General features: G+C 35.5%; 1 protein-coding gene across 3 annotated transcripts; it reads right to left on the reverse strand.

Moving 5' to 3' along the window:
- Positions 1-8,157: 8,157 nt before the first annotated feature.
- Positions 8,158-12,185, reverse strand: LOC133879668 (uncharacterized). Of its 3 annotated transcripts, XR_009902136.1 has the most exons (5): positions 12,048-12,185; positions 11,525-11,946; positions 9,853-10,146; positions 8,700-8,876; positions 8,158-8,589 (listed from the first exon to the last, which is right to left on the reverse strand). XR_009902136.1 is itself a non-coding variant. In XM_062318344.1 (4 exons), exons 1-3 carry the CDS (start codon positions 12,130-12,132, stop codon positions 9,901-9,903), a joined length of 753 nt encoding a protein of 250 aa, XP_062174328.1. In that variant the 5' UTR covers positions 12,133-12,185; the 3' UTR covers positions 8,158-8,589; positions 9,853-9,900. The 3 variants fall into 3 exon arrangements, 2 of the variants coding, with proteins under 2 accessions (XP_062174328.1, XP_062174317.1); XM_062318344.1 differs by lacking the exon at positions 8,700-8,876; XM_062318333.1 differs by lacking the exons at positions 8,158-8,589; positions 8,700-8,876 and having other exon boundaries at positions 9,506-10,146.
- Between the last annotated feature and the right edge of the window lie 1,624 nt (positions 12,186-13,809).

Below are 13,809 nucleotides of genomic sequence, written 5' to 3' on the forward strand. Positions count from 1 at the left end.
CATCCTGGAACCAGATGAGTGCGTCGCCCTCCATGTGAAATGATGCCATGCAGATGCGTTGGTACATGGGCTTTTGATAATAATCGAAGAACTAGTTGACTTTGTACGTCCAACCAGCAGGATTTTCACCATCAAAACGCAGGAAATCTAAATGCAAGGGCCGAGTCTAAAGAAGACAGTCATCACAGTTACCCTCCCAAAAATCATCAACATCACGGAACTGTCGATCATCACAAAGATTCCATCCATCACAACGGTCATCTCTATCTCGCTGACGGTCCTCACGACCTAAAATGCGATTCTCAAGGTCCGGAACAATGGGCAGTTGAAAAAGGGGTGGGTCTGGGAGAATTGGGCGGTCTAGTGGAGGTTTGTTTTGGCTAGCAATGAGGGTGCAGAGCATTTCGGTAACATCATGGAGTTACTGGTGGAAGGTTGTGTTATGGGCTTACTGTTGTTGCTGAAAGGCATTGGTATGGGTTTGTTGCTGAAGCAAAGCATCTTGGCATTCTTTCAATGATGCAGTAAGCTGGGATAATTTGGTGTCGTCGGCCATGGTGTATGAAAAAAAAATTATAGGTGTTGGGTGGAAACCGGAAGTGGTGGTAGAGAACGAATGGCTAGGAGTGGGGATGGAAATCAACAGATGAAGAAATTTTGAATATTACTAGAGCTCTTCAAGAGGCTCACTACTCTCCAAATGATTACAAGATGAAATTCTCAAGTCTACTGATGAGAATGTAAAATGTCGTATTTTTCCCCTTAATATTTAATCTCTTATACTTATTTAATGCCTAAAAGTGCTCATTATTCTTATATTTTGATTTAGGATGCAAATTGAGGCATTAAATGCAAAACAAAGCTAATTGGGCGATTTTGGACAGATTTGACATCAGTTTGTAATCTGGGCATAACTCTCTCATAAAAGCTCCGATTGAGATGATTCAAGATTCTGTGAAACGCCAAGAAAAAGATATACAACTTTTATGTTTTGCGTTTTGAGAGATACCGAATGAATCAAGGTATAAATCGGGCTTGAAGTTGACGTTCTGATGTGGATCTGATGCGATTTATTTTAGGAAGTTTTCAGATATGGAAATTTCTTTACTTTGAGCCTTTTCATAATCATCCAATCAATTCCAGCCAAGCCAAGCAAATAAATGAAAAGTTAAAGCAAAAGGAAGAAAATGAGAGAAAAGATGCGTGGAGGACCATGGAATTAAAGAAGAGATTTGTGGGGACCACGTGGAAGAAGACAACATGAAAGGAGCATCTCTTTCCATGACAAGGCAAATTGATTTTCTCTCCATACTTGCCTGATTTGTGGGGATTTAAACAAGGAAAGAATCAATAAAGCATATGGCAACAAAAGTCCCCATTGAAATCATCACCTTCCTAGTTATCCTAGCATTTATTTTATGTTTAATATTTTCCTTAATTAGTCAAGATTTGGGTAGTGTTATTTTAGGATAGTATTTGGAATATCTTTCATTAGGAGATTTCCTAGGCTTCTAGTATATGGGATGAAACGTGTATAAAAGGGGGGAACCTTCTACCTTACAACACACATCTTCTATCTTCTATCTCCTCCCCTCTTCTCTAAGTTTTAGTCATGGCCCTGCGTGGCTAAACTTTCATAATTGGTCAAAGGAAACGGAAGCCTCGGAATCAATAAAACTGTGAGATCTAATTTGTTTTTATTGTTTGATTTATGTTTTGAGTATCAGATATTCTTCTATACTTATTTTCATGATTGTCTCGTTTAATTGCTAGGAGTACTACTAATTTATTATTCGTTACAATCTATTGCTAGGTTGGATATCAAATCCGTAATTGTTTGATCCCTCCAATCTGTGAAGCAACTAAGATTTAATGATTTGCCGCGTCTAAGCAATTATTAAATCTTAGGAAGAACATCCGACGAAATTAAATGCAACCGCGTGGCTTGTGTTGTTTCGCTTCATCAATCTCTCTAATTCTTAAGGCTGCTACTAGATTAAACCTATAGCGCGTGTCTTGGGTTGTTTAGTAGTTAGGGTTAATTAGAGCGCGTCTAACTCTAATTAACTACTACTAAGGAGAGATAGGAAAACAGTTCCAACGATGAATATTCAAAACATGAACTGATATATATTTGCATCGATGATCAGTTGTAAAATTCCGATGGTGGAAGTTGACTTAGACCAATATTTTCTTACTTGATTGATATTTTAAATTGTTTCTTTGTTATTTTTCTTAAAATTATTTTCATACTCAAAACCCCCCATCCTTGTTCACGTAGCATAAAATTCGGCTAATTATTCTCTGTGGGATCGACCCTTACTTGCACTACTACATTTATATTTTTAGAAGTAAGGTTTTATTTTTGGGTGCTTGCGACAGCACGCCATCTACCTTCTACCAATACAACTTTTCTTTTATAGAAATATCAGCTAGCATCTTTTACGAGAATCACTCTAACAGACTACCAACCTTTCCCACGCTACACATGCTTAACAATATTAGATGCTAAATAAGGGCATAAAACTAAATGAACATATCTAAGGATAAATCTAGAGTCTTTTAGAATAGATGCTGAAATCCTCTCTTCTCAGCTGATCCCCCACTAGCCATGTCACCAACAACTACGTCCCTATAGGTTAGCCATGAAAGAACCATAACAAAAACATTTCTAAAAGCTTCCATTTGTCGAGCAGGTCGTAACGCCTCACCAACTTTTTCAGCTTGCTCAATGATCTCATTCAAATCTCCAATGCATACCTAGGGAATCGAGGCCAACTGTTGAAGATGTCACAGGAGATTCCATCCCTCTTCCCTCTTTGCCGTTTCCGGGTTTCTGTAGAACCCAGTGAGTTTCCAAAGAAAATCCCCACGCGGGTCTTTAATAACCGCATCAATATGTCTATTAGAATAATTTTGAATCTCCAATGTAACCTCACCTCTCCAAAACAGTGCCAACCCTCCACTGCGGCCTACACACTCCACCACAAATACAAAATCAAAATCAAGTTTACCATGCAAAAACGAAATTTTATCGCTCCGGAGTTTTGTTTCCATGAGAAATAAAATACTAGGTCTCTTATCCTTCACCGTCTTGCAAAGATTACGAACTGTTCGGGCAGGGGCGGAGCCAGCCCCCCCAAGTTGGGGGGGCCAAATTGAAAAAAAAAGTTTTGGGGGGGGCCAAAATTAGAAAAAATAATAAAATTTGGGGCAAAATTTTAATTTTTTTTTTTTTTTTTTTGGGAGGACCTTGGGGCTTGGGCCCCCCCAAGCCCCAAGGTGGCTCCGCCCTTGTGTTCGGGGGTTACCAAGCTCCCGACAGTTCTAGCTTATAAGATTCATAATGGATGGCGAGATTGGGAACCAATCGCCGCCAAGATATCTACCAGACAATGCAACTACATCTCCTCTAGATCAGCTCGCTTTGTCTTTTTACCTATACCACTGCTCCTTTCATTGACTTATTCAAATTTGAATTCCTCTATTCTTCTCCAATTTCATTATTTCCCAATAACTTACTATTCAAGTCCTTAAAATCATTTCATATCTAATCAGTGATAAAAATAAAAGTTAGTTACCAAAAATTCAATCAATCAATTGCATTAATTTTTTTATTTGATTTTAGGAAATATTTTAAACTATTTCTTCAATTTAGAGTAGGTTTGAACAATTTCAAATATCAGTAGACGATGATAGTTTGCGAAAAAAAAAAAGAAAAAAAGAAAAAAAAAAAGAACAAAGTCTTAATATTGAAGGTTTTCTAATACATGATATCTATTATGATATTGATGTCTTAGATTTATTTTCAGAACGAGACGTTTTAAAAGAAATTTTACAAATAGAAGAAAGTGCTACAATTGACACATTAAATTATATTAAAAGCCTCGATTCTTTTTCTTATGCATATATCACTTATAGAATTTTGTTGATAATATCTGTTATAGTTGCTTCTGCATAAAGAAATTTTTCAAGATTAAAATTGTTAAAATCCTACATAAGATTAACAATGGCACAAGAAAGATTAAATGGATTAGTCATATTTTCAATTGAAAAAGAAAGCAACAAGAATAAATTTTAAATAAAAATATAATATTAAATTAATTAATATTTAAATTTAAAGAAAATACCTCACTTTAACTTCTAGCCTTAGGCTCCAACATTTATTGAGTCGGCCTAATTTGTTACAGACACTTTTTTTCTTTTTTTTTTTCTAATTGAATGAAGAAAATGGTTACGAGGGCGGATCTTTTCCAATAAAGTTGTGTTTGGATCCGAGGAGATCAGAAAGTCGATTTATATTTTATTAATATTGTTAAGTTAATTATTAAACTTTTGACCACAACTACGTATCACCCTAAATTCAAATCGCTTAATTAATCATTGGTAAAGTAATATAATTCAAGCTAGATTTTGTTTTTTCAACTAAAAATAAATACAAATTCTATATTTGTAATAGTTTAAATGATTAAATATATTTTTTTGTCTATGTACTTTATGTTTTTATCAAACTGCTCTCTAAGTTTTTAAGTGACGTGGATCGTTTATCATTTACTCCTTTGTTCTCCATATTCCGTAACAAAAATACAAATCTTCGTCCTCGTAAAATTAATAAAACACTACCACTTGTCCATTATTACAACATGAGCATATCACTTAAAAAAATTTTTTTTTTCTTTTTTTTTTAAATGGTAGCTTGCTAGATGGTTTTCGGTAGGGCTTTAAATGAAAAGGCCGCTTGACAAGCCCCTTGAACTCAAGCTCGGCTCAATTAAGCTCGACTTGCGCTCAATTCACTTATTAAATGGGTCGTTCGTAAACACACAATTAAGATCGATTATTATACGATACACAAACTCGTATAAAACTCGGCCCAACTTAGTTAATGTTCGTGACCAAGCCCGTATAAAGCTTGACTCGTATTTTTATCTCATTCGTGTGTATATGTAAAATGTAGTTAACTACATATTGCCATGTAGCACCGGCCCTTTTTTAAAGATTCGGGAAAATAATACACAAAGATATTATGTAGTTCCACACTTTTATATAATTAAAGGGCACATAATGTCCAACCAAAAGCCTCGTACAGAACACACTTCATCTGCTCCCAAAATTGTTCAAGCTGAATGACAAATAAAATATAAGGGTTAAATACAATTCACCCTTCCCCCCCCCCCCCCCAAAAGTTGTCACATGTTTTCAATTTGGCTACCAAAGTTTAAAAATACCGAGCCGGTCGTTTACCCAGCAGGGTTTGATGATCTACACGAAGACGCCTTCAAGAGATTCGTTATCAAAAAACAACGTTGTCATCGGCGTGGTCTGGTGTCTCCAGTGTTGTTTGGTTTGTCGTGATGCGCGTGAGGGTAAAATGGAGTTTCGGAGAAGATGGGTATACCAGTCGCAAGCATAAACGACGACGTTTTGGAGTGAGGGTAAAATGGAGACTTTAGCATCGAAAAAATCGCGTGCCACGCACGTGAAGCCCATTCTATCTGGTCTGACAAAAAAGGCTAACGGAATGGCAACATTGAAAATTCTAGAAACTTTGTAGGGTATATTGCAAATTTTTAAACTTTGGTAGCCAAATTGAAAACATGTGACAACTTTGGGGGGGTAAATTGTATTTAACCCAAAATTTAAATTGTGTATTTTACCTTAATATCATTGGATTTTTAATTTGATTGGTAAGCTTTAATAAGAAAGTTGAGGTCGGCTCAATCAAACATTTTAGCATAGCTCGAGTCTGGTTCGAACTCTATAAAAAATTAATGAGAAGAGTTCAAGTAAGGGCCTTGAGCTTGACTAGAGTACAAGCTCAGCTTCGCATATGGACTTACTGAGCTGAATTCTAACAAGACAAACTTGGCTTGGCTCGGCTCTTTTACAAGTAGGGGTGGGTCTCAGGTAGGGGTGTCAATCCGTGTTTGCGTGTCGATTTTGAGTCATATCGAATCATAGTATGTTATAAGTTGTTTTTTCTCTTTTGTATGCAACTTGGAAGCTAGATCCACAGCATTCCGCCCCTCCACATCGCCCACGCACCTATCCTTCAACATCACTAGCGACCGCAACTTCTATTGACACCTCCTGCTCCAGCGCATGCTCAGCACGCACTACCCCGACGCGTGTGTGTAGCATGCGCCGCCACTTCCACAACCTCTTTTGGTCAACGCGTCAGATTGTTGGCCTCCGTTACTTCCTCATTGGATTTTCAAAGCCAATGCCTTATTTTTGCCTTTGGAGAACCCCAAATTCAATCGTAGTTTCTGTTTTGGTATTCACCAAGCTTTACTAATCAGGTGCCTCCCTCACCAAATACCGCGGTGAAAATTCTCTTCGGCAGTTCTAATCCAACCAATTTCAATGCTATTTCCCTTGATGTGCCTTTTTTTTTTTTGGCTTGCTGCAGTAGTTGCTGATGAACTAATGGTAAAGATAAAGATCAATCACAATTAAACCGTCCCCAACAATTTTTATCAAACAAAATCATGTAGGCTTGCCTAATAGGATTTGGATCCCCTATAATTAAGTTGTGAATTTCATTGAAATTCGAGTAATCTAAGAGAGAAGTTTTGGGATACACTTGCCCACCACAAAATTTAAGGTGCTTGAAGCAAATGAGTCCTACAACTTTCACCCTGTACGCTATTCAAATTTTATTAAAATTCAGACAACTTAGTTGGAGTAAATCCTCATCCCACCCAATAAGCCTCGACAGACCACTAGCCCTCACGTGGAGGAAGGTCTTTGTCCTTACAAATTTGATTTTATTTTGCATTTAGAATATACAACCCCTTATAAGAATATAGAGAAATGTTATTTTGCCGTATTCCAACATATTCAGCTGACGTGACATGTTCAATTCACCCTTACATTTTCTTTCTAACTAAGATTGATCTAAGAGTGAATTGAACATGCCACGTTAACAAAATATGCTAAGACAATGCAAAATAGCATTTCTCAAGGTTATAACCTTGTCATCTATTTGGTGAACTAGTTCATTGCCACAACCCCAAAGGGTAAAAGGATTTTATTTTCTTGTTCCTTTTTTTGTCCCCTAATTTGGTCTTTTCACATTTGATCGGAATGGACCATAGAGTCATAATGAATATTCGGTTATTTGACAAAACATTTTAGATGTATTTTACTTTTTAGTTGTGATATGATATAAAAGTAAAAATGCTTTTGAGTGTTTTATATTTTTAGTTATTTGTTAATGTTTTTATTTATTTATTAGAAAAAGTACACATACCTCTTTCAAACTACCACTTCATTATCATTGAATCAATGTCCCCCAAAGCTAGCAAAAAGAAGAAAAAATAACCTTAATTTTTTTTAATAAGACTAAAATATCCTTATAAATTCGGGGAAAAAAAAAACTATAACTAAAACAAACAAAAAAATTAAATAAAAAAATAATTGTTTTAAAAAGTAAAAACTAAATAAAAAACAAAAAATTACCCCCTTGGTATTCATTTTCTAAGATATATATATATATATATATATATATATATATATATATATTGTTTTTTGTTATAATTTTAAGAATTTTTTTAATTTTATGAAAAATATTTTTGTGAGGGACATTGACATTGTTTAGTAATTTATGGAGAACATTAACACAATTAATAGTTTGAAAAAGACATTAACAATGTGATGATAGCTTGAGGAGAGTATTTATATTTTTGGAAAAAAACTACCTCACAATTGTCAATGTGCCATCAAACTATCAATTGTGTTAATATATCTCCTAAATTACCAAACAATGTCAATATGCCCCACAATAACAAAAATACCCTTCATAAAATTATAAAAATTCTTAAAAACAAAACAAAAAAACAAAAACTATTTTAAAAAAAAAAAATAGAAAACAAAACTGAAAATTTTATTTTTTAGATTCTGTTTTATATAATTTTAGTTTGGGCCAACCCTTGAATTTTCATTTTTCTCATTTTTTATTTTTTTTTTATTTTTTATTTTTTAAAAAAATCAATCTTCCAAAAAAAAATCGTTTTTTTTTTTATAATTTAAAAAAAAAAAATTAGTTTTAGTTTTTTTTTTTTTTTTTTTCAAATTTATAGGATATATTTATCTTATTGAAACTTTTTTAAGGTTATTTTTGTATTTTTGTTAACTTTAGGGGAGACATTGACATTTCTTGATAATTTATGGAAGAAAATTAACACAATTGATAGTTTGGGAGTACATTGACAATAAAGTGGTAGTTTGAAAAAAGTAGGTGTACTTTTCCTTATATTTTTCCCTTTTTTCTGTTTTTTTTAAGCATCGCCAAACGAGTCCATTACATTTTCCCAGGTTGATAGGTTTGGTAATAGGGCCGAAGTCCATAAAACTATGCCCAGTCCAAGTTCCTCTAATCTCAACTCATATTGATCGTCCTCTACGGATGTTGGGCCCAGCTTAGCCCAGTGGATGTTTAATTTGTGTCATCTTCATCTTCATCTTCGTTTGGTAGCAAGCTGGCAAGGTGGGGCTAAATTCCCATATCAACGGCTTTAATTCGTCCATCCCTATCATTGCTCTCCTTCTGGTTCCAGCAAATCAATCAATGCCATCATCATCCATCTGTTCAGAATTCCAAATCCAGGTCAGTAAATCATTACACATAAGCCAAAATTTTAAGGGCCGAAAGAGAAAAGATGCTTTAATTGAATAGCGAAGAACGACGGAATCACCCCCTAATTCGTGGTTTGATTGCTGTGTTAGCACATATAACGGCAAGGACAAGACAGTAAAACCAAGTCCTACAATGTCAAGGAGCATGTGCATCCAGAGGACCCACTACCTACATAAAGCTTTTTTTCTTCTTCTTCTTTTTTTTTTTTTTAACCTTTTCGTGTTGAGCCTGCTGCCTGCATATAGCAAATAATTAATAATGCATGAAACTTTCCAATGGTACCAAGAATTTCTCTCTCTCTCTCTCTCTCTCTCTCTCCCCTCCAATGGGTAAAATCATTTTCAGTTGTCTATTTGGGTATTTTACGATTAATAGATAAACGGCGTAGAATAATTGATGAGAAAGTGGTTTCAGCTTTGGCATAAATCTGACCAAGACTAGCGGGCCCCAGTGATTGAATTACGAAGGAGCAGGTGGGGGAAACTTGAAGGGCCAGGAGGATTGGATCCAGAAACTAGAACCATCCACAGAAAAACTGGCTTTCTTTTTAATCACCCACGTCCTCCTAGATAAGATTAAGTTACAGGGAAAAAAACAAAAGAATATCATAATCACATCGGCACCATCTCCATGCTTATCTTATCCTCTTCTTCCAACCAGGTCACACCCATATAAAATGAGCATACTAAATCTATTTTCTACGCAACACTAATCAAATAAGAGAAGATTATAAAGGGGCAGCCATGAATTGCTTTCTTCCCCAGTCATCCACCACACTACTCATGAATGAATGAATGAATGAATCAGTTTTCAAAAGTCAGTCTGTAGAGGGAGTAGTAGTAGTAGTAATAATAATAATAATAATAAGACGATAAATCAAAATCACATAAAAACCATATAAGATCCACCAACCGTTCAACAATCCAGAAAAATAAAGCACAAGGACCCAACCTAGAAAACCTGCAGTCAACCTAACAGATGATGAAAGTCTTCCAAAGTCTACAACCTTATCTAAATTCATAACTTACAGAAAAATCCTAATCCAAACTTCTTCAACCCCCACATAACTAGGCATTACCAGATGAGACTTATGACCCTAATACTGCTACCGTGATAATACACCAACTAAAAACGGAAACCATCAACCATTGTATCCTTCTTTCTACAAAGAGGAGATGGATTTAAGAGAGAGAGAAAAGAGAGAGATTGACCTATGTTTCAATGGTCAGACCTCAAACCAAGGAGAGGGAGGTCCAACCCTATCGCTTGGATGGTCTCTCGTCATCCTCTCCACCATCATCGTCGTCGTCCGAGTCATCTTTATCCGACCTCTTCCTCTTTGGTGGAACGTCAACCTTCCCACCGGCATCACCGTCGTCATCATCTTCCTCCTCTTCATCAACATCTTCCTCCTCGCCGTTCTCCACCGGTTCAAAATCACTGGCATCTTCCTCATCCTCGGCACGGCCTACTGGCCTGACAAGGTAGTCAGTTCCCAGATCCCCCTATAGATTATTTCATAGATGCCATGGAAAGTTTAGACAGGAACAAGTCAGAACAGAAGAAACATTAACTAACAACTGAAGAAAAGGGATGCCCAAAACCAACAAGCAAACAGACAATAGAGGAAAATAAAAACTAAAAGGCTCTAAATCTCTTTAGCAACCTAACCATTGCCCTTGCAGCCAAGCAGCACTTCTCTTTCTAAAGATTAGGTTTTTGGGTTCTTCATGGATATGAGATTCATGGGGTTAAGAATCTTTCTACCCCTTTTTCTTCTCTCTTCCCTTTCAATCAGTCAAATAGTTGGAAAAGGCTCTCAAATGAGGGGTGTTTTTCTGGGAAAGAAAACTTTCAGATTAAAACGGCAAAGATTTTGTACTTTTTTTTTTCCAGGATTGTCCAATTGTATCCCTTCCCTCCGTCTTCTCACCGACCATACGACACTAAGTTCAGTTTGGAGAAAATTTCATGAAAATGAAAGTATCAGTATGCTAGATGTGGATCTGCTCCACCTTAAGCAGCCCATGTTTCTATCTGTGGTAAAAACCACGCATCAGAATAGAAATGGGCAGCACTGAGGCCGAAGAGATATATGAGAAAACAAAACTTCTTAAATAGATGGGTGTAACGAAGATCAACAGAAGCAACAAAATCAAGCTTGATAGCGCTGAATATTTTAAATTTTGCAAGATCTACTATAACATGAGGATCAAATCTGAAGAGAAAAAATTGCCAATCAACCAAGGAAAAGGAAACTAAGATTCCCAGCTTCTCAATTTAACTTTGGAGAGAATAAATATCAAATCAAACAAGTAAGGACTAAGTGAATTCTGTATATGTGCCTTCATAACAAATACAAACAGAGAAATATAGATAGAAAACGCTTCAGATCTTACAGATCTGATCATCCAAGCAAAGAGATTCACTAGCACTTAATTACTGTACAAGTAGAGCATACAAATACAGAATACAATAACCTCTAATATATCTATATACAGTTTTTTTTTTATCATTAAATTAAATCTGCGAATATATTCACTACAAAAGGAAAAAGGACTATCTACCAAAACTGAGAGAAAAACAGATCTAAAGAGAAAATATTGGCAATCCACAAATATGCACCAAAAAAATAAAAAAGGAATAAAGCATAACAGACAAAAGCGAAAAATCAAGCTTGCTCTTCAAATAAATAATTAAGAAATCACTCAGGAAAAAAAACGAAAGAAATCAAACTAAGTGGCAGATATAAGCATTTTTTTACTTCAAATAACATAGAAACAAATATTAAATACCAGATCTGAAATATTTTTACCAACAAAAAATATCTAAAATATTAAACAGAAAATTTTGAAAATAAGGCATTTTTTTTTTGGGTATTACCTCTCCTTGAACTTCCTCATCTTCATCTTCGTCGTCATCGTCGTCGTCATCATCATCGCCTTCACCATCGTCATCGTCGTCATCGCCATCCTCATCATCATCATCATCGTCCTCATCGTCGTCCTCGTCATCGTCCACAGATTGCACCGGAGGACCATCAGAGGAAGGTACAACCTCCTGCGCATCACCGTCATCATCTTCGTCCTCCTCATCATCATCATCATCTTCGTCCTCATCATCGTCCTCATCACCGTCCTCTTCCTCTTCTCCTTCTTCTTCCAAGCCATAGGCGGCCTCGTCTTCACCGCCTTCTTCGTACAAAACCAAAACCGCCTCTCCCTCTTCGAATTCTACCTGGTCCTCCATCACCTTCATCTTCGTAGACTCAGAAAACACTTTCTCCATAAAATCCTTTTTATTTTCTAGGAAAAGAAAAATCAAAATCAGAAATTTGAAAAACAGGGAAGGGCAAGAGAAGAGAGAGATACAGGGAGAGGAGCCAGGTTCTTCGTTCTCGTTCTACCAGTAGCTCTGCAACCGCGATCGGAGCCGTTGAACTGCGGATTCACGCGGATTGGTGATGTGGAGGCTGATCGGACGGTCTTCATTAGAGAATTTGTACTTTTATGTTGATAGGGTCATTGCGGCGCACTATACTGCTTTCTTAGTCAGCTGCTTCTCACGTGCAGGTATAAGTGATCGGGGAATCTAGGGTTAGGGTTAGGGTTTTTCTTTTTGTGGAATGTTCTATTGGGCCTACCCACTCTAGTTTGCTGAGTGGCCCATGAAGTTGGGCTAGGATCAAATCCCAAGACCTGATCAATTGGGCCTTCATGGCCCCAATTCGAGTTAGTTGACCAATTGTCGTTTGTTATTTTGCATAAACCCAATTTTCATTTATTATTATTATTATTATTTTAAATATACCAGGTTTTGATTTCTGATTTTTTTTTAATTGAATAAGGATAGGGTTAAGGGGGATTCTTCACATTTCTGATCCGAAAGAAAGAATGAGTGAACAATCGTATAAATGAAAAAGAGGTGGTCTCCTTAATAATAAACCCAAAACAAACTAAAACAGTACTGAAATAATTACAAAGGATAGAAGATGGGTCAAATAAGTGACACGATCATCTCAAAAAGCAGCACAAGGTAGCTACAAAAGCTAAAGGTACACAGATTAAGGCTAATCTGTCTGAACTCCCACTTAGGTATAACGACAACCACCGAAAGGAAGTTGAAGCGGCAGAAGCACTGTTAGAGTCTGAATCTAAGACTACAAAAAAGAGAGGTGCCAACACAATCTAATTTTAACTTAAACAACCAAGATGTGGACGAGTTCTTCGCAACCAAAATGCTCAAACTAGTGAAATTGAGTTCATCAAAATTATGCTAATCATTCATTTTTATTGTTTCTGCTTAGAGTAACGTTAAAAACTACATTTTTATTTCATGAGTATTTTATAATGTTGATATGACAGTTTCAACTAACTCTTTGATCAGTCATTATATATATATATATATATATATATATATATATATATATATATATATATATGTCAAAAGACTGATTAAAAATATCACATTAGCATTATGAGATAACTGTGGAATAAAAATATTGTATATAACACATTACTCTTCTACTTAATATAGGATCTTCCATCTCCGATGAAATTGTGCTAATTTTTATATACCTTGGCTCCAATTGTTGAAATTTTTATTTTTTTGTCCTTTGCCTCCTCCTCCTCCTCCTCCTTTTTCTTTCTTCTTCTTCTTCTTCTTCCCTTTTTTTTTTTTTTTTTTTTTTTTTTTTGACTTCTACGTTCATTAGAATTTGGTGATGAAATAGCTGCAAGATGTTAGCTAGTCACGTGACCCTTTTTCTTTCTTTTTTTTCCCTTAAAAGACTTGAAAGGAGCAAGGTCAAAGGAATTTCTATGTCTGTTTTGTGAATAACTTTTAGGATATTAGAAATAATGGCAAGAAATCTTTCGGTGACGCAGATTCCCCCCTCCCTCACCTTTTTTTTTCGTGAATAATTTTTAGGATATTATAAATAATGGCATGAAATATTTATTTTATTTTATTTTATGAATAAGTAGAACTATTATTAACAAAAAGAATCAATTGTACAATCAAAACTTCCAAAACACCTAACAAACAAAGAAAAACTCTGTAAACTAGCTAGAAACAAACAACAAACCAACACAACTAAACTAGAATATTTACATCAATATTCCAGTTAAAACAAAGTCTAACATTCTCCAAAGTCTTCTTAAATTTTC

The sequence above is a fragment of the Alnus glutinosa genome, chromosome 1, assembly GCF_958979055.1.
Source record: "Alnus glutinosa chromosome 1, dhAlnGlut1.1, whole genome shotgun sequence".
Taxonomy (NCBI): domain Eukaryota; kingdom Viridiplantae; phylum Streptophyta; class Magnoliopsida; order Fagales; family Betulaceae; genus Alnus; species Alnus glutinosa.